Source organism: Salvelinus sp. IW2-2015, unplaced genomic scaffold (genome assembly GCF_002910315.2).
Source record: "Salvelinus sp. IW2-2015 unplaced genomic scaffold, ASM291031v2 Un_scaffold16518, whole genome shotgun sequence".
Taxonomy (NCBI): Eukaryota; Metazoa; Chordata; class Actinopteri; order Salmoniformes; family Salmonidae; genus Salvelinus; species Salvelinus sp. IW2-2015.
In genome coordinates, this window is record NW_019957624.1 from 99,115 (window position 1) to 118,338 (window position 19,224).

The 19,224-nt window shown below is 44.6% G+C and overlaps 1 protein-coding gene across 1 annotated transcript in view; it reads left to right on the forward strand.

Annotated features, from left to right (window-relative positions):
• Window positions 1–19,224, forward strand: part of LOC112080812 (RAB11-binding protein RELCH homolog) — a 103,433-nt gene that overhangs the window by 9,624 nt on the left and 74,585 nt on the right. Inside the window, 1 exon segment of the mRNA XM_070442721.1 lies at window positions 18,117–18,206. Coding sequence (XP_070298822.1) covers window positions 18,117–18,206 — 90 coding nt within the window.

A 19,224-nucleotide genomic window follows, 5' to 3' on the forward strand; every position in this document is an offset into this window, starting at 1 on the left:
CAACATGCATACAGTCACCCACATTCTTGAAAATTGGAGAGTGGTAACTCTAATGTGTTTGTATTGGATTTGCCCCAAACATAAACACTTTGTATTCAGGAACAAATAGTGTTTTGCAGTATTACTTTAACCTCTCTTGTACGTGAGACTTAGCGTCCCACCTCTTCAAAGCCAGTGAAAACTGCTGGGCGCCAAATTCAAATACAGAAATACTCATATAAAAATATAGATAAAAAACATATTTACATAGGTTTAAAGATTAACTTGCTTGTGATCCAAACCACGGTTGTCAGATTTAAAAAATGCTTTACGGCGAAAAGCATACCTACAAGTATTTGAAAACATAGCCCACTAGACAATTCGTTACAAACAGTAACCAGCAAGTAGAACAGTTACACAAGTCAGAAATAGAGATAAAATGTATCTCTTTGATGACTTCATGATGGTTGCACTCAGCAGACATTAATTTACTCAATAAATTTCCTTTTGTTCGATAAAGCTCTTTATATCGCAAATACCGCAGTTTCGTTCTGTTTCTTCAGTAGTATATCGTTCACAGGCTTCAATTATCTGTAAAAGTCAGAGGCAGCAGGTGCAACGGATTTGAGATCGAGGCGCATGGAGGTCCGAGAAAATGCGAGTGAGGTGTGTCGAACCGGACAATAGACGGTTGTTGCCATATTGTAAGAAAAGTAAACAGAGAAAGAGGCACTCTCGGCGTCGGTCGGCGCGATGAAAAAGCTCTAGCACTTGAGGGTCACTCAGCAGCTGCTCTTACTTCCGTATTTCAGAAATACAGCCTGAAACAATTTATAAAGACTGTTTGACTCTAGTGAAGGCATAGAACTGCAATTTGGAGTCTAAGTCAATGGGATACGTAATGGCGTTGAATAGAGAAAACTACAAACCCCCCCCAAAAAACTACTTGTCGGCGATATGTTTCTCAGGTTTTCGCCTGCCAAAATCAGTTTCTGTTATACTCACAGACACTTATTAACAGTTTTGGAAACTTTAGATGTTTTCTATCCAAATCTAACAAGCATTTCATCCAAAATTCCGAATGCTGCCCCTACACAGAAATTAAATACCTTGGTTGCAAACAGAATGCCACACTTCCTCTTCTTTTCACTCGGTCAATTAGGTTAGTATTGTGGAGTAACTACAGAGTTGTTGATCCGTCCTATTTCTCCTATCACAGCCATTAAACTCCTGCAACTGTTTTATAGTCATCATTGGCGCTCATTTTGAAATACGGCTGAGTGGTCCTTCTTCTCCAGCAACTGAGTTTAGGAAGGACGCCTGTGTTTTTATCAGGGTAATTAATAAAAAAACTTTACCATGCTCAAAGGGATATTCAATGTTTCCTTTTTTTGTGTGTATACCAAATCTACCAATTGGTTCCCTTTGTGGCATTGAAAAATCCTCTTTGGTTAAATCTGTGTTTGAAATGCACTGCTCAACTGAGGGACCTTCCAATAATTGTATGTGTGGGGTACAGAGATGAGGCAAGTCATTATAAATCATGTTAAACACCATTATTGCACACAACCATGCATCTTATTATGTGAATCTTAAGTACATCTTTACTCCTGAACGTTATTTAGGTTTGCCATAACAAAGGCTTGTAATACTTATTCACTCAAGACATTTCAGCTTTCATTAACTATTTTGGTAATAATTTCAAACATAAGCCCTCTCTTTCAACATTATCCGCCGCCATTGTTGCAACCCCTATTACCAGTCTGTTCAACCTCTTTCGTATCGTCCGAGAGATCCCTAAATATTGGAATGCCTGGTCATACCCCTCTCAAAGGGGTGACACTGCGACCCAAAACTGTTATAGACCTATATCCATCCTGCCCTGCCTTTCTAAAGTCTTCGAAAGCCAAGTTAATAAACAGATTCACGGACCATTTCGAATCCCACCTACCCTTCTCCGCTGCGGCAATCCAGTTTCCGAGCTGGTCACGGGTGCACCTCAGCCACGCTCAAGGTACTAAACGATATCATAACTGCCTCGATAAAAGACGATACTGTCAGCCGTCTCATCAACCTGGCCAAGGGCTTTCAACTTTGTAAAACTGTATATTCTTATCGGCATTACTCAAACAGCCTTGGTTTCACATATGACTGCTCGCCTGGTTCACACAACTACTTCTCAGACAGAGTTCAGTGTGTCCAAATCGAAGGGCCTGTGTCCGGACCTCTGGCAGTCTCTATGGGTAGCCACAGGGTTCAATTCTCGGGCCGACTCTTTTCTCTGTATATATCAATGATGTCGCTCTTGCTGCAGGTGATTCTCTATCCACCTTACGTAGACGACACCATTCTGTTACTTCTGCCCTTCTTTGGACACGTGTTAACAAACCTCAAATGAGCTTCAATGCCATACAACACTCCTTCCGTGGCCTCCAATGCTCTTAAACGCTAGTAAAACTAAATGCATGCTCTCAACCGTTCACTACCCGCACCACGGACCGTACTAGTAATCCACTACTCTGGACGGTTCTGACTTAGGTTTTGTAGTTGTCCACATATTCTAGGTGTCTGGCTAGACGTAAACTCTCCTTCCAGACTCATATTTAAACATCTCCAATCCAAAATACATCTAGAATCGGCTTCCTATTTTGCACAAGGCCTCCTTCACTTACGCCGCCAAACATACCCTTCGTAAAACTGACTAATCCTACCGATCCTCGACTCGGCGATGTTATTACCAAATAGCCCCAAACACTCTACTTCAGCAAACTGAGTGCAGTCTATCACAGTGCCATCTGTTTTGCCACCAAAGCCCCATATACCCACCCACCACTGCGACCTGTATGCTCTCATCGGCTGGCCCTCGCTGCATATTCGTCGTCAGACCCACTGGCTCCAGTCATCTGTAATTCTTGCTAGTAAAACTCTGCTCTATTTCAGCACTGGTCACCATAACAACACCCACCCGTAGCACGCGCTCAGCAGGTAGATTCACTGTCACACTATAACAACACCCACCCGTAGCACGCGCTCCAGCAGGTATATCTCACTGGTCACCATAACAACACCCACCCGTAGCACGTGCTCCAGCAGGTATATCTCACTGGTACCATAACACACCACCCGTAGCACGCGCTCCAGCAGGTATCTCACTGTCACCATACAACACCCACCCTAGCACGCGCTCCAGCAGGTATATCTCACTGGTCACCATAACAACACCCACCGTAGCACGCGCTCCAGCAGGTATATCTCACTGGTCACCATAACAACACCCACCCGTAGCACGCGCTCCAGCATATATCTCACTGGTCACCAAACAACACCCACCCGTAGCACGGCTCCAGCAGGTATATCTCACTGGTCACCATAACAACACCCACCCGTAGCAGCGCGTCCAGCAGGTATATCTCACTGGTCACCATAACAACACCCACCCGTAGCACGCGCTCCAGCAGGTATATCTCACTTGGTCACCATAAACAACACCCACCGTAGCACGCGCCTCCATCATATATATTCTCACTGGTCACCATAAACAACACCACCCGTAGCACGCGCTCCAGCAGGTATATCTCACTTTCAGCCATAACAACACCCACCCGTAGCACGCGCTCCAGCAGTATATCTCACTGGTCACCATAACAACACCACCCGTAGCACGCGCTCTAGCAGGTATATCTCACTGGTCACCATAACAACACCCACCCGTAAGCACGCGCGTCAGCAGGTATATCTCACTTGTCATCCCCAAAGCCAACACCTCCTTTTGTTTGCCTTTCTCTTTCAGTTCTCTGCTGCCAATGACTGGAACGAATTGCAAGATTCGCTGAAGTTGACACTTATTTCTCCCTCTAACTTTAAACATCGCGTATCTGAGCAGCTAAAACGATCGCTGCAGCTGTACACAGTCCATCTGTGAATAGCCCATCCATCTACCTACCTCATCCCCATTGTTTTTTAAATTTACTTTTTCTGCTCTTTTGCACATCAGTATTTCTACTGCACATCATCATTTGCACATCTATCACTCCATTGTTAATTTGCTTAATGTAATTACTTCGCCTACTATGGCCTATTTATTGCCTATCTCATCACGCCATTTTGCAGACACTTTATATAGACTTATTTAAATATATATATATATTTATTGACTGGACGCTTGTTTATTCCATGTGTAAGTCTGTTGTTTGTGTCGAACTGCTTTGCTTAATCTTTGGCCAGGTCGCAGTTTGTAAATGAGAACTGTTCTCAACTGGCCTACCTGGTTAATAAAGGTGGAGAGAAAAAAAATAGTTTTAAAAAATCCACTTTACATTATGGGCTATTATTTATATAGGCCCATGACAAAACATCACCATTAATCAATTTTAAATTCAGGCTGTAACACCACAAAAATGTGGAAAAAGTCAAGGGTGTGGAATAATTTCTGAAGTCACTGTAGCTGGTCATAGTCTCTTACTGCTTCAAGCTGTCTCAATCTGTCTCTAGCTAGCTGTCTGTAGCTAGCCTAGCTTGGTCTCTAGCCGTAGCTGTCTCTACCGTAGCTGTCTCTAGCCGTAGCTGTCTTCTAGCCGTAGCTGTCTCTACCGTACTGCTCAGCCGTAGCTGTCTCTAGCTGTCTCTAGCTGTCTCTAGCTGTCTCTACCGTAGCTGCTCTTAGCTGTGCTCTCAGCTGTCTCTAGCCGTAAGCTGTCTCTAGCTGTAGCTGTCTCTAGCTGTCTCTAGCCGTAGCTGTCTCTGAAGCTGTAGCGGTCTCTAGCCGTAGCTGTCTCTAGCCGTAGCTGTCTCTAGCTTAGCTGTCTCAGCTGTCTCTAGCCCTAGCTGTCTCTAGCTGTCTCTAGCTGTTCTCTAGCTGTAGCTGTCTCTAGCTGTAGCTGTCTCTAGCTGTAGCTGTCTAGCTGTAGCTGTTAGCGTGCTGTAGCTGTCTCTAGCTGTCTCTAGCTGTCTCTAAGCTGTAACTCTAGCTGTCTCTAGGTCCCAGTGTCTCTAAGCTGTAGCTGGCGCTAGCTGTCTCTAGCTGTAGCTTGTCTCTAGCTTGTAGCTGTCCTCTACGCCGTAGCTGCTCACCTTCTCTGGCTCCCTGTTGCCGGTGTCTGTCGCCTGTCTCTAGCTTGTTGTCGCTGTCTCATAGCTGTTCGTTCGCTAGCTGTGGTCTGTCGCGGTGTCTGTCGCTGTTGGCCTGTCGCTGTCTCTAGCTTGCTTCGCGGTCTCTTGCTGGCCGTAGTCGCAGTCTCTAGCTTGCTGTCGCGGTCTCTAGCGTCTCCTAGCTGTGGTCTTCGCGTGGTGTGCTGATCCTCTCTCTTGACCTAATCACTGGTCATCCCCAAAGCCAACACCTCCTTTGTTTGCCTTTCCTTTCAGTTCTCTGCTGCCAATGACTGGAACGAATTGCAAGATTCGCTGAAGTTGGACACTTATTTCTCCCTCTAACTTTAAACATCGGCTATCTGAGCAGCTAAACGATCGCTGCAGCTGTACACAGTCCATCTGTGAATAGCCCATCCAATCTACCTACCTCATCCCCATATTGTTTTTTTAAATTTACTTTTCTGCTCTTTTGCACATCAGTATTTCTACTTGCACATCATCATTTGCACATCTATCACTCCATTGTTAATTTGCTTAATTGTAATTACTTCGCTACTATGGCCTATTTATTGCCTTATCTCATCACGCCATTTGCAGACACTGTATATAGACTTATTTAAATATATATATATATTGTGTTATTGACTGGACGCTTGTTTATTCCATGTGTAAGTCTGTTGTTTGTGTCGAACTGCTTTGCTTAATCTTGGCCAGGTCGCAGTTGTAAATGAGAACTTGTTCTCAACTGGCCTACCTGGTTAAATAAAGGTGGGAGAAAAAAAAATAGTTTAAAAAAATCCACTTTGACATTATGGGCTATTTATTGTATATAGGCCAGTGACAAAACATCTACATTTAATCAATTTTAAATTCAGGCTGTAACACCACAAAATGTGGAAAAAGTCAAGGGGTGTGAATAATTTCTGAAGTCACTGTAGCTGTCTATAGTCTCTTACTGCCTTCAGCTGTCTCAATCTGTCTCTAGCTAGCTGTCTGTAGCTAGCTAGCTGTCTCTAGCCGTAGCTGTCTCTAGCCGTAGCTGTCTCTAGCCGTAGCTGTCTCTAGCCGTAGCTGTCTCTAGCCGTAGCTGTCTCTAGCCGTAGCTGTCTCTAGCTGTCTCTAGCTGTCTCTAGCTGTCTCTAGCCGTAGCTGTCTCTAGCTGTAGCTGTCTCTAGCTGTCTCTAGCCGCTTAACTGTCTCTGCTGTACTGTCTCAGGTCTCTAGCCGAGGCTGTCTCTAGCTGTAGCTGTCTCTAGCCGTCTGTCTCTAGCCGTAGCTGTCTCTAGCTGTAGCTGTCTCTAGCTGTCTCTAGCTGTCTCTAGCTGTCTCTAGCTGTAGCTGGCTGTAGCTGTCTCTAGCTGTAGCTGTCTCTAGCTGTAGCTGTCTCTAGCCGTAGCTGTCACCTTCTCTGCCTGTTGCGGTGTCTGTCGCTGTCTCTAGCTGTGTCTGTCGCTGTCTCTAGCTGTGTCTCTAGCTGTGTCTGTCGCGGTGTCTGTCGCTGTTTGCCTGTCGCTGTCTCTAGCTGCTGTCGCGGTCTCTTGCTGCCTGTCGCTGTCTCTAGCTGCTGTCGCGGTCTCTAGCTGTCTCTAGCTGTGTCTGTCGCGGTGTCTGTCGCTGTTTGCCTGTCGCGGTCTCTTGCTGCCTGTCGCTGTCTCTAGCTGCTGTCGCAGTCTCTTGCTGCCTGTCGCGGTCTCTGACTGTCTCTATCTCTCTTATAACTCCTCTCTGTGTCCCCTCGGCATGACAACGATAGAAGGGCATTACATAGAGTATGTACCAGGATAATTCACATGGCCTACAGGTTGTAAATAATTCTGCCTAACAGCTGAAGAGGAATGTGGAGTAGCTGGGTAGGAAGATGGTTGTCACCTTCTGTGGTATTAGTCCCCTTCCCCCCCCCTTTTATAGAATAGATTTGACACACACACACACACACACAACACGATGGTATGCTGACACACATTGACTACTTCTACAACAGCAAACTGAACATTCAACTGCCCCAAATCTTAGGGGCATGGGTTCTTTGACATTTTGCACCAATGAACACAGGAATGCATTCGTAGTTCTGATCTGTATTCTGTGTCGTACTGTTTTAGCAACAATCAAGGCTGCTGACCTTATTTCCATCCCTTTCTACTGATAAGAGCTACGATAAGAATAGGAGCCTGAGCTGTGGAAACTGCATTTCCATGATTGTGTTATGTGCCTCCCACTTTCCGTACTTTGTCATTCCCGATCTAACAAAACAGGATAGGTGAAAGCAGGGGTTCCACTATACAGCTTGCACCTGTACAGGCATGTGAGATCAGTGATTATTAGGCTGTCTTGGGAGGGAGGAACTAAGGATGCTTGTCATGATACAAGTATTCCACCTCATCATGTAGCTTACTAGCCTCTATGTATAGCAGACATTGTTCAGCTCATGGCTAAGCCTAATTGCCTCTGTCTGTGGCGCCTCGCTGGTTGCCGTGGAGCTAGAGGACTGAGGTTTCCCAGGGGGCATTGCTTGTGTTATTTTTACAATTTTTCTCTCTGCATTGTTGGGTAGTTATTATTCACTGTTAGTCTATACCTGTTTACAAAGCATGTGACAAATACAATTTGATTGGATTTAAAAAATAATTGGATGGGTGAGGGCTTGGATGAAGTTGCCCTCAGACACTGATCTATGGTCAGTTTAGCATTTCACCCCACAGCGTTATGGTTAGGATTTGGTGATTCTAGATTTACATTTACATTTAAGTCATTTAGCAGACGCTCTTATCCAGAGCGACTTACAAGTTGGGTAGATCTGATCTTAAGTGTTAACTTCACTGATAAACAGGATACTGAGAGGAACTCCACCTGTCCTCTATTGTGTTAACTTCACTGATAAACAGGAGGTGAGAAGAGGCAGAGAGGGGGACAGCTTGAGGGTCTGCCCCTAGGGTCAACAGGCCTACACCCAGCCCAGGGGAGGGTTTCCTTGCCGCCTCTGCTCACTCTTTCCAGGTTTCAAGCAGGCCTGTACAACTAGAATGAGAGGAGTTTTAGGGCCCGTTAAAAATGTAGAACTAGTTTTATTATGTTCTAACGTTGTGCATTATCTGCTCCATTGGTGGCACATCATGTAGACCTAACAGAGGTGTCATGCACCACGTAGGAAGCATATGGGAAAAGGTCAGAGTAAAGAAACCGTCTCACAGGCTGGGCATCAAAAGGGTCACTTGCTGTTAGCACTATGATCTGGCTAGCTCTCTGTCACCACCACCCTGCTAATTTAACAGCTAATTTAGCAGCTAGCATGGTGCTCTGTTCACCTGCTGCAGCAGGCCACTGCACAACTCAACACCATAGCCCATTGAGCTGAAGCCTAAACATTAGGCCTAATTCCAGGAGTTAATACAAGTTCTCAGGTTAGGCTACTCATTGAGCAAGAGTAGCTGGACGAGCCCCTCCTCCCATTTGCACAATGGTCCTCTTGCCCACTCTCCCTCTCTACCCAGCTCATTGTTTTCTCCTCAGTGGCTAGCTGATTAGCATCTTGCTACAATCTGCTTGCTCAACGCCCAGTTCAATCAGAGACTAAGCTGTTAGCATTAGCGCACTGTTTTAGCGAGCCATTCTGTTCGTTGAAAAGACTTAGCCAAGGCCTAGCCTACTACCCTGAACACGCAGTCAAGCACACACTTGCTCATTCAGAGCAAGAAGAACACACAGACACAGATTTGCTGCAGGGCTGGGAGAGGCTGGTTTAATCAAACTGTGGGACATTTGGGTCTGCGCCACCTGTTTCTGTTCTGGCCTGTCTGGGCTCCTGTTCATAGCTCTATCTTTGTGTGTGTGTGTGTGTGTGGTGTGTGTGTGTGTGTGCGCACACATCTCAGTCTATAGGCCTGCACTGTCTGTACATGATAATTCAGCTATCATGCTGTAGAATAGATCTATCATAATAATGACTCTGATTTACTGTTCTCCACCTCCCTGTCAGTAGGGCAGGGAGGCACAATTATTGTATAATCATGTAACCGACAATTACGGACAATAATCGTGAACTGATTGTAATAACCGTCTTAAAACATACATTTTAGGAGGAAGGAGGGACTCAAGTAGATAAAGTTTAGCCAATAGCAGTTTTAAGTTTGACATGAATTGGGTAGAGTTGGTAATCATATTAAGAGCAGATGGGCACGGTTGGGAGGAGAACCTTCATCTCCAACAGTTCCCAGCGGTCAGAGCCATTAGTTTGAGCCAGAGGTGTTCACCAGAGTTGTGCATTCAATTAGGAATGTCGTAGCCAATTTTCCTAAGATGCATTACAAGCTCAAAAACATATTTTTTTTAAATTAAAATGACAATTTATGACAATAAACCGTGGCTATTTGCATGACCAATTAATTGTTTTTATAAATAGTCCGGGTGACCATTTGATTAACTTGTCAGCGGTCTTATGGCTGGGGAGGTTAGACGCTGTTAACCTGTCTGGCCCCGTTTCCGCGGAACTTCCTCCCCACGATTTCCACTGAAAAGCAAGCGCGAAAATTCAAAAAAATATTTTTGAGAAATATTTAACTTCACACATTAACAATCGCTAATACAGCAAAATGAAAGATACACATCTTGTGAATCCAGTCAACATGTCCGATTTTAAAATGTTTTACAGCGAAAACACCACATATACACTGCTCAAAAAAATAAAGGGAAACACTTAAACAACACAATGTAACTCCAAGTCAATCACACTTCTATGAAATCAAACTGTCCACTTAGGAAGCAACACTGATTGACAATAAATATTCACATGCTGTTGTGCAAATGAATAGACAAAAGGTGGAATTATAGGCAATTAGCAAGACACCCCCAAAAAAGGAGTGATTCTGCAGGTGGTGACCACAAACAACTTCTCAGTTCCTTTCCTATGCTTCCTGGCTGATGTTTTGGTCACTTTTGAATGCTGGCGGTGCTCTCACTCTAGTGGTAGCATGAGACGGAGTCTACAACCCACACAAGTGGCTCAGGTAGTGCAGCTCATCCAGGATGGCACATCAATGCGAGCTGTGCAAGAAGGTTTGCTGTGTTCTGTCAGCGTAGTGTCCAGAGCATGGAGGCGCTACCAGGAGAACAGGCCAGTACATCAGGAGACGTGGAGGAGCCGTAGGAGGGCAACAACCAGCAGCCAGGACCGCTACCTCCGCCTTTGTGCAAGGAGGTGCACTGCCAGAGCCCGCAAAATGACCTCCAGCAGGCCACACTACGCTGACACAGCAAACCTTTTTGTACAGCTCACATTGATGTGCCATCCTGGATGAACTGCACACTCTGAGCCACTTTTTGTGGTTGTAGACTCTGTCTCATGCTACCACTAGAGTGAGGAGCACCGTCCAGCATTCAAAAGTGACCAAAACTTCAGCCAGGAAGCATAGTCTATTTCATTTGCACAACAGCATGTGAAATTTATTGTCAATCAGTGTTGCTTCCTAAGTGGACAGTTTGATTTCACAGAAGTGTGATTGACTTGGAGTTACATTGTGTTGTTTAAGTGTTCCCTTATTTTGAGCAGTGTATTATGTTAGCTCACCACCAAATACAAAAAGGACAGACATTTCACAGCACAGGTAGCATGCACGAAACCAACCAAACTAACCAAGAAACAACTTCATCAGATGACAGTCCTATAACATGTTACACAATAATAATCTATGTTTTGTTCGAAGAATTTGCATATTGAGGTATAAATCAGTTTACATTGCAGCTACCATCACAGCTACCATCAAAAATGGCACCGAAGCAGCCAGAGTAATTATAGAGACCAACGTGAAATACCTAAATACTCATCATAAAACATTTCTGAAAAATACATTGTGTACAGCAAATTAAAGACAAACATGTTGTGAATCCAGCCAATATTTCCGATTTTTAACTGTTTTACACGACAAACACAATATAAGCATTATATTAGCTTACTACAATAGCCTACCACACAACCACATTCATTCACAAGGCACATTAGCGATACAATAGGCACGTTAGCGTTAGCGAAAACCAGCAAAAGATATAAATTTCACTAACCTTCATAAACCTTCATCAGATGACAGTCCTATAACATCAGGTTATACATACACTTATGTTTTGTTTGAAAATGTGCATATTTAGAGCTGAAATCAGTGGTATACATTGTGCTAACGTAGCATCTTTTTCCCAGAATGTGCGGATATTTCTATTAGACTCTCACCTATTCTGACCAAATAACTATTCATAAACATTACAAAAAATACATGTTGTATAGGAAATGATAGATACACTAGTTCTTAATGCAATCGCAGTGTTAGAATTCAAAAAATACTTCATTACGACATAAGGCTTACGTTATGGCGAGATAGTGCCCAAAACCGGAGGCAAAACTAATAGTACACAGTTCGACAGATATATGAAATAGCATCATAAAATGGGTCCTACTTTTGATGAGCTTCCATCAGAATGTTGTACAAGAGGTCCTTTGTCGGGAACAATCGTTGTTGGTTTTTAGAACGTCCTTTGTCCTCTTGAATTAGCAAGCACACTCGCACAGGGCGCGAAGCTCTCCTTCCTGAACAAAAGCACCCAACGCAACACGCCTAACGCGTCCCGAATAAATTTCAATAATCTAATAAAACTATATTGAAAAAACATACTTTACGATGATATTGTGACATGTATCAAATAAAATCAAAGCCGGAGATAGTAGTCCGCTTAACGACAGCTTTCCAGAAGGCAATTCCAGGTCCATCCTCGCGCTTTCCAGAAAACAGGAAATGGTGACACGTCATTCCAAGAGGATTTATTCCACCTCAGACCAAGATAAAACACCCCATTTCTTCTCTCACTGCCTCTTGACATCTAGTGGAAGGTGTATGACGTGCATGTATACTAATACGTATCATGCCCATTTATAGGCAGGCCCTAGAACAGAGCATCGTTTTCAGACTTTCCACTTCCTGGTCAGGAAGTTTGCTGCCAAACGAGTCTGTTTTACTCACAGATATAATTCAAACGTTTTAGAAACTAGAGAGTGTTTTCTATCCAATAGTAATAATAATATGCATATTGTACGAGCAAGAATTGAGTACGAGGCCGTTTAAATTGGGCACGATTTTCCCCCAAAGTGAAAACAGCGCCCTCTGTCCTCAACAGGTTAAGGAGCCTTTTGGTCCTAGACTTGGCACTCTGGTACTTGGCACTCTGGTACCACTTCCCGTGCTGTAGCAGAGAGAGTCTATGACTGAAGTCCTTTGACAAATTTTTTGGGCCTTCCTCTGACACTGCCTGGTATAGAGGTTCTGGATGTCAGGAGGCTTGGCCCCAGTGATGTACTGGGCCGTACGCTCTACCCTCTGTAGCACCTTACGGTCAGATGCCGTAAGGTGGTGATGCAACCGATGCTCACGATGGTACAGCTGTAGAACTTTTTGAGGATGTGRGGACCCATGCCAAATCTTTTCAGTCTCCTGAGGAGGGAAAGGTGTTGTCCTGCCCTCTTCACAGCTGTCTTGGTGTGTTTGGACCATGATAGTTTGTTGGTGATGTGGACACCAAGGAACTTAACTCTCAACCCGCTCCACTTCAGCCCCGTCGATGTTAATGAGGGCCTATCCAGCCTTCCTTTTCCTGTAGTCCACTATCAGCTCTTTTGTCTTTCTCACATTGAGGGAGAGGTTATTGGCCTGGCACCACACTGCCAGGTCTCTGACCTCCTCCCTATAGGCTGTCTTGTCAGTGATCAGGCCTACCACTGTTGTGTCGTCAGCAAACTTAATGATGGTGTTGGAGTCGTGCTTGGCCACGCAGTTGTGGGTGAACAGGGAGTACAGGAGGGGACTGAGCTCGCACCCCTGAGGAGCCCCTGTGTTGAGGATCAGCGTGGCAGATGTGTTGCTGCCTTACCTTACCACCTGGGGGTGGCCCGTCAGGAAGTCCAGTATCCAGTTGCAGAGGGAGGTGTTTAGTCCCAGGGTCCTTAGCTTAGTGATAAGCTTTGTGGGCACTATGGTGTTGAACGCTGAGCTGTAGTCACTGAATAGCATTCTCACATAGGTGTTCCTTTTGTCCAGGTGGGAAAGGGCAGTGTGGAGTGCAATAGAGATTGCATCATCTGTGGATCTGTTGGGGTGGTATGCAAGTTTGAGTGGGTCTAGGGTTTCCGGCATGATGGCGTTGATGTGAGCCATCACCAGCCTTTCAAAGCACTTCATGGCTACCGACATGAGTGCTACGCAGCGGTAATCATTTAGGCAGGTTACCTTCGCTTTCTTGGGCACAGGGACTATGGTGGTCTGTTTGAAACATGTTGGTATTACAGACTCAGTCAGGGAGAGGTTGAAAATGTCAGTGAAGACACTAGCCAGTTGGTCTGTGCATGCTTTGAGTACACGTCCTGGTAATCCATCTGGCCCCATGGCTTTGTGAATGTTGACCTGTTTTAAAGGTTTTGCTCACATCGGCTACGGAGAGCGTGATCACACAGTTGTCTGGAACAGCTGGTGCTCTCATGTGTGCTTCAGTGTTGCTTGGCTCGAAGTAAGCATAAAAGGCATTTAGCTCGTCTGGTAGGCTCGTGTCACTGGGAAGCTCGTGGCTGTGCTTCCCTTTAGTCCATAATATTTTTCAAGCCCTGCCACATCCGACGAGCGTCAGAGCCGGTGTGGTACGATTCAATCTTAGTCCTGTATTGGCGCTTTTCCTGTTTGATGGATTGTCTGAGAGCATAGCAGTATTTCTTATAAGCGTCCGGATTAGTGTCCCGCTCCTTTAAGGCGGCAGCTCTATTTATTTGTAATTTTTAATTGAACCTTTATTTAACGAGGCAAGTCAGTTAAGAACACATTCTTATTTACAATGACGGCCTACCAAAAGGCAAAAGGCCTCCTGCAGGGACGGGTGCTGAGATTTAAAATAAATTAAATAAAAATATAGGACAAAACACAAATCAAGACCAGAGACAACACTACCTAAAGAGAGACCTAAGACGACAACATAGCATGGCAGCAACACATGACAACACAGCATGGTAGCAACACATGACCACAACATGGCAGCAGCACAACATGGTAGCAGCACAAAAGTGTACAAACATTGTTGGGCACAGACAACAGCACAAAGGGCAAGAAGTCAGAAACAGCAATACATTATGCAAAGCAGCCACAACTGTCAGTAAGAGTGTCCATGATAAGGTCTTTGAATGAAGAGATTGAGATAAAACTGTCCAGTTTGAGTGTTTGTTGCAGCTCGTTCCAGTCGCTAGCTGTAGCGAATTGATAAGACGAGCAACCCAGGGATGTGTGTGCTTTGGGGATCTTTAACAGAATGTGACTGGGTGTTTGGTATGTGGAGGATGAGGGCTGCAGTAGATATCTCAGATAGGGGGGAGTGARGCCTAAGAGGGTTTTATAAATGAGCAACAACCAGTGGGTCTTGTGACGGGTATACAGAGATGACCAGTTTACAGAAGAGTATYGAGTGCAGTGATGTGTCCTATAAGGAGCATCTAGCCTTTGGCTCGGTGCGGATGTTGCCTGTCATCCATGGCTTCTGGTTGGGATATGTACGTACGGTCACTGTGGGGATGACAATCAGACACTTGTTGGGCCAGCCAGGCCTAGAGTCTCTCTCTCGCTCTCACTCCCCCCCCCTCTCTCACTGTTTCTCACTCCCCCCTCTCCTTTGTGAAAGATCCTGTCATCCCCTACAGATTCCAGACATTCTGAGATCTGTCTGAAGCACCAGAGTGTCCTCAACACCCCCCAGCCAAATAGACACTGAGAATGTTGTTGCAATTAGCGTCCCACAACGTACTGCACTCATTGATTGGGAGGGAGCATACTGGAAAGATGGGGCCATATGAAATCTCAGGCTGTCTGTTCTCAAACACAAGAGAGGACAATATAAACCATGGGCACACACACACACACACACACACACACACACACAAGAAAGGGTTCCAAACATGTTGGCAGTGAATGGACACTCTCACACACACCCTCCCTTGGCAGTCACAGGACTGAGTGTGTGTGTGCTTTGTGTGGCCACAGATCTGACCGTGTGACTCACATTCATTACTGTGGCATCACCTCTGGTTTGGTAAGTAGAGAAGGGGCCTTAAAGGCGTCCGCATGCTTCCCAGCTGAAACAGTTGGTAGCAGTTTGCATGTTAGGGCAACATTTAGTGTTGTTGTTCGTTTTGGACTTCGGCAAGGCTTTTTTTCGGCTGTTCGGGCACACAATAATTTTTTTCTTCTCCAGGCAAGCCGAAGCCGGCAGCCAAAATCTACTCCCCCTTGTCGGCAATTGGTCAACAGTAGGAGTTCTTCACTGAAATGCCTGTTGTCATTCAACGAGAAATGACTGATCCTCATGCACATTTGCACATTTGATACTGCACCAAACATCATAGTTAGATGTAAAATTGCGCCACTAAGATCTCTACAAAAACGTCAAAATTAATGACAGAGTTCTTGAGTTATCTTAGATGAATTCAGACTATTTTGAGGAAGTGTATACTGGCTACGGCGTCTCAAAATGGACAAATGGTACTAACGCTTATTTCCTGTAATTCTACACATTTTGTCTTGAGGTGCAAAGAAAATGAAGCGGTTTTAAAGGAAATCTTCTTGCAATTCTATRCATTTTACTATGTCTAATGTGTATTCACTTTTTTTTACCCCCTTTTTCTACCGATTGTTGTGATATCCAATTGGTAGTTAGTCTTGTCCCATCRCTGCAACTCCCTAACGGACTCTGGAGTGGCGAAGGTCGAGAGCCATGCATCCTCCGAAACACGACCCTGCCAAGCCGCACTGCTTCTTGACACACTGCTCGCTTAACCCGGAAGCCAGCTGCASCAACGTGTCGAAGGAAACACCGTTCAGCTTGCAGGCGCAAGGCCCGCTACAAGGAGTCACTAGAGCGCGGTGGGACAAGGAAATCCCTGCCGGCCAAACCGTCCCCTAACCAGGACGGTCACGGCAGGCCGTTGCACAGCCTGGGATCGAACCCAGGTCTGTAGTGACGCCTCAAGCACTGCAATGCAGTGACTTAGACCGCTGTGCCACTCGGGAGGCCATTAATTTGATAGATATTTTAATGGCATAAAAAGTATCACTATGGGCAAARAAAAAACTATATAAACGTTAGTTGATCTGAACATTTCTGACAAGTTATAAATAGCTGTCTAAGGTCTGCAATGACTGACCTGACAAGAGGAACTGATGATCCACTACCCAATTTAGAAATGACACCTTGTGCATTCTACTATTACAACTTTCAAGACTAAGTTTAAAGCCAGATTGAGTTCCTTGAAAAACAATAGATATACAGTGTGTTTGAAAAGTATTCAGATTCCTTCACTTTTTCCACATGTTACGATACAGCCTCCCTCATCAATYTACACACAATACCCCATAATGATAAAGCAAAAACAGGTTTTGTATTAACAATAAAAAATGGAAAAATTACATTTACGTAAGTATTCAGACACTTTTGATTATTTGATTCTTATCACATTCTACATCTAGGCCTGCGTCTCCATTGTTTGGGAATCTGTTTCTGAAACCAGAGCGGTATCCAACCAAGCAAGCTAGATCTAGTCAGGGTTTACTAACACGGAACCCAAACCGGCTGCGCGCGTGCGCACATTTATTTTGTACCCCTACACCAAACGCGATCACGACACGCAGGTTAAAATATCAAAACAAACGCTGAACCAATGACATTAATTTGGAGACAGGTCGAAAAGCATTAAACATGTATGGCAATTTAGCTAGTTAGCTTGCTGTTGCTAGCTAATTTGTCTTATTTAGCTAGCTTGCTGTTGCTAGCTAATTTGTCCTGTGATATAAACATTGATTTGTTATTTTACCTGAAATGCACAAGGTCCTCTACTCCGACAATTAATCCACACATAAAACGGCCAACCGAATCATCATTTCTAGTCATCTCTCCTCCTTCCAGGCTTTTTCATCTTTGAACTTATATGGTGATTGGCATCTACACTTTCATAGTATTACCACRACAACCGGCAAAAATGTTCATCTTTCAATCACCCACGTGGGTATAACCAATGAGGAGATGGCACGTGGGTACCTGCTTCTATAAACCAATGAGGAGATGGGAGAGGCAGGACTTGCAGCATGATCTGCGTCAAATAGAACAGACTTTTATTTTAGCCCTTGGCAACGCAGACGCTCGTTGGCGCAATAATTGAATAACATGGATTTCAAAATGTATTTTGCGACGCTTGCACACGCSACGTGTCTGGTCTGGTCAGCATGTAAGGCTAACCAGCTTCAGTTAGCTTAACATTCCAGCTCAGGCTTCATCCATACTACGACGGTGGATATTGCTCGTCCGCCTGCCGTTAACTCTAGCAGGCTTGTAACAGCGCGTGCATGTCGCACATGGCTAGTCGAACGGTGAACTCTTCATTCAGACAATGCTGAAACATCAATCCATGGGCGAGTCAGTGACACATTTTCATTTGTGACAAACTTTTCTTTCATTATGATATCGTGTAAATTCAGTAGGCTATGGTGTGAAAGTGCCATCTTTATTTTATACCTTATCGTTAATGCTGTCATTGGTGTGCAATATTTATTTTTATTAAGTCATACAAAAGGGTTACATTGCGTGAAGTTTAAAACGATTCTGTCATTAGTGGAGTTAGCTGTGAGTTAGCAGGTTAGTTCTGAAGGATTTGTTGCCGTAGAAATGTACCTGGCTTAAAGGTGAGCTGCTTTTTATATGACCGGTTATCTCGAGTTGAACTCAGAGTTGACCAAAGTTACCTCGCTAACTCCTCAAACCTGCTTGGTAGGATACCCCTCAGGATGATGTATAACCCAGAAAACTAACCGGTTTGGGTGTTGTCTACCCCCATGTCCTTTCCTGTCCACTCTCCACATATAGTGTTATGTTGTCTGTTGTGATTTCTCCCAAGCTGTTTATATCCAGGGTGATGTGGTGAATTCTGTAATGATCACTATATGAATGGGCTGAWTGATTTGATTGCTTTCTCTGTGCCTTTCCCCTGCCAGACCGAGCGGGCAGCATCAGCACGTTGGACTCTCTGGACTTCGCCCGTTACTCTGACGACGGGAACCGGGAGTCGGACGAGAGGGTGGCAGGTAAGACGAGCTGTACCTGTCCTGACCGGGCAGAGATCGAGAGACGGACATGAAGAAGGAGAGAAAAAGAGAAACAACAGACAGAAAAGAGCAGGGGAAGGGATAGAAATACAGACAGCAGAGTGTACTGGACCTTTCCTTGTCCTTTATGATGCCACAGTATAACTACAGCCCTTTATGATGTCACGGTATAACTACAGCCCTTTATGATGTCACGGTATAACTACAGCCCTTTATGATGTCACGGTATAACTACAGCCCTTTATGATGTCACGGTATAACTACAGCCCTTTATGATGTCACGGTATAACTACAGCTCTTTGTTGTTAGTGTAAATTCAGCCTTTTATGATGTCACAGTAGCACTCCAGCCCTTTATGATGTCACAGTACACACCCAGCCCTTTATGTCACAGTAGAACTTCAGGCATTTATGACATCATAGTAGTACTCCAGCCGTGTATGATGTGGCATCATGAGGCCACACCAGCCCAGTAGAGCTCGCTGAGGATGACATCACTATGGTTCCATTCCAAATTTACCTACCCATTCAAATATCCCTGTTAGTAACCTACATAGCCTTCCATGGGCCTGTCTAGTGAGGCTACAGCGTTAGAGAGATTTACCTCCATGTTCTTCTTATTAAGCCATCCTGCTTTAAATGAAGCACTAAATGTAATTGAAACCGTGTTATTTTCTCTCACAGGAGCTGTCGATGTCACTGGATGTTGTAAAATTCACACTTTTTTTTTCTCTGAGCTTTTCTCACGACCCCCACCAGCTAATCTTCGCTGAATACGTTAAGATTCAGAGAGGATGAACAGAATACGTTTAAAGAGCAGAGAGGATGAAGAGAATACGTTAAAGAGCAGAGAGGATGAACTGAATATGTTAAAGAGCAGAGGAGATGACTGAATATGTTAAAGAGCAAGAGGATGAACTGAATATGTTAAAGAGCAGAGAGGTGAAGAGAATACGTTAAAGAGCAGAGAGGATGAAGAGAATACGTTAAAGAGCAGA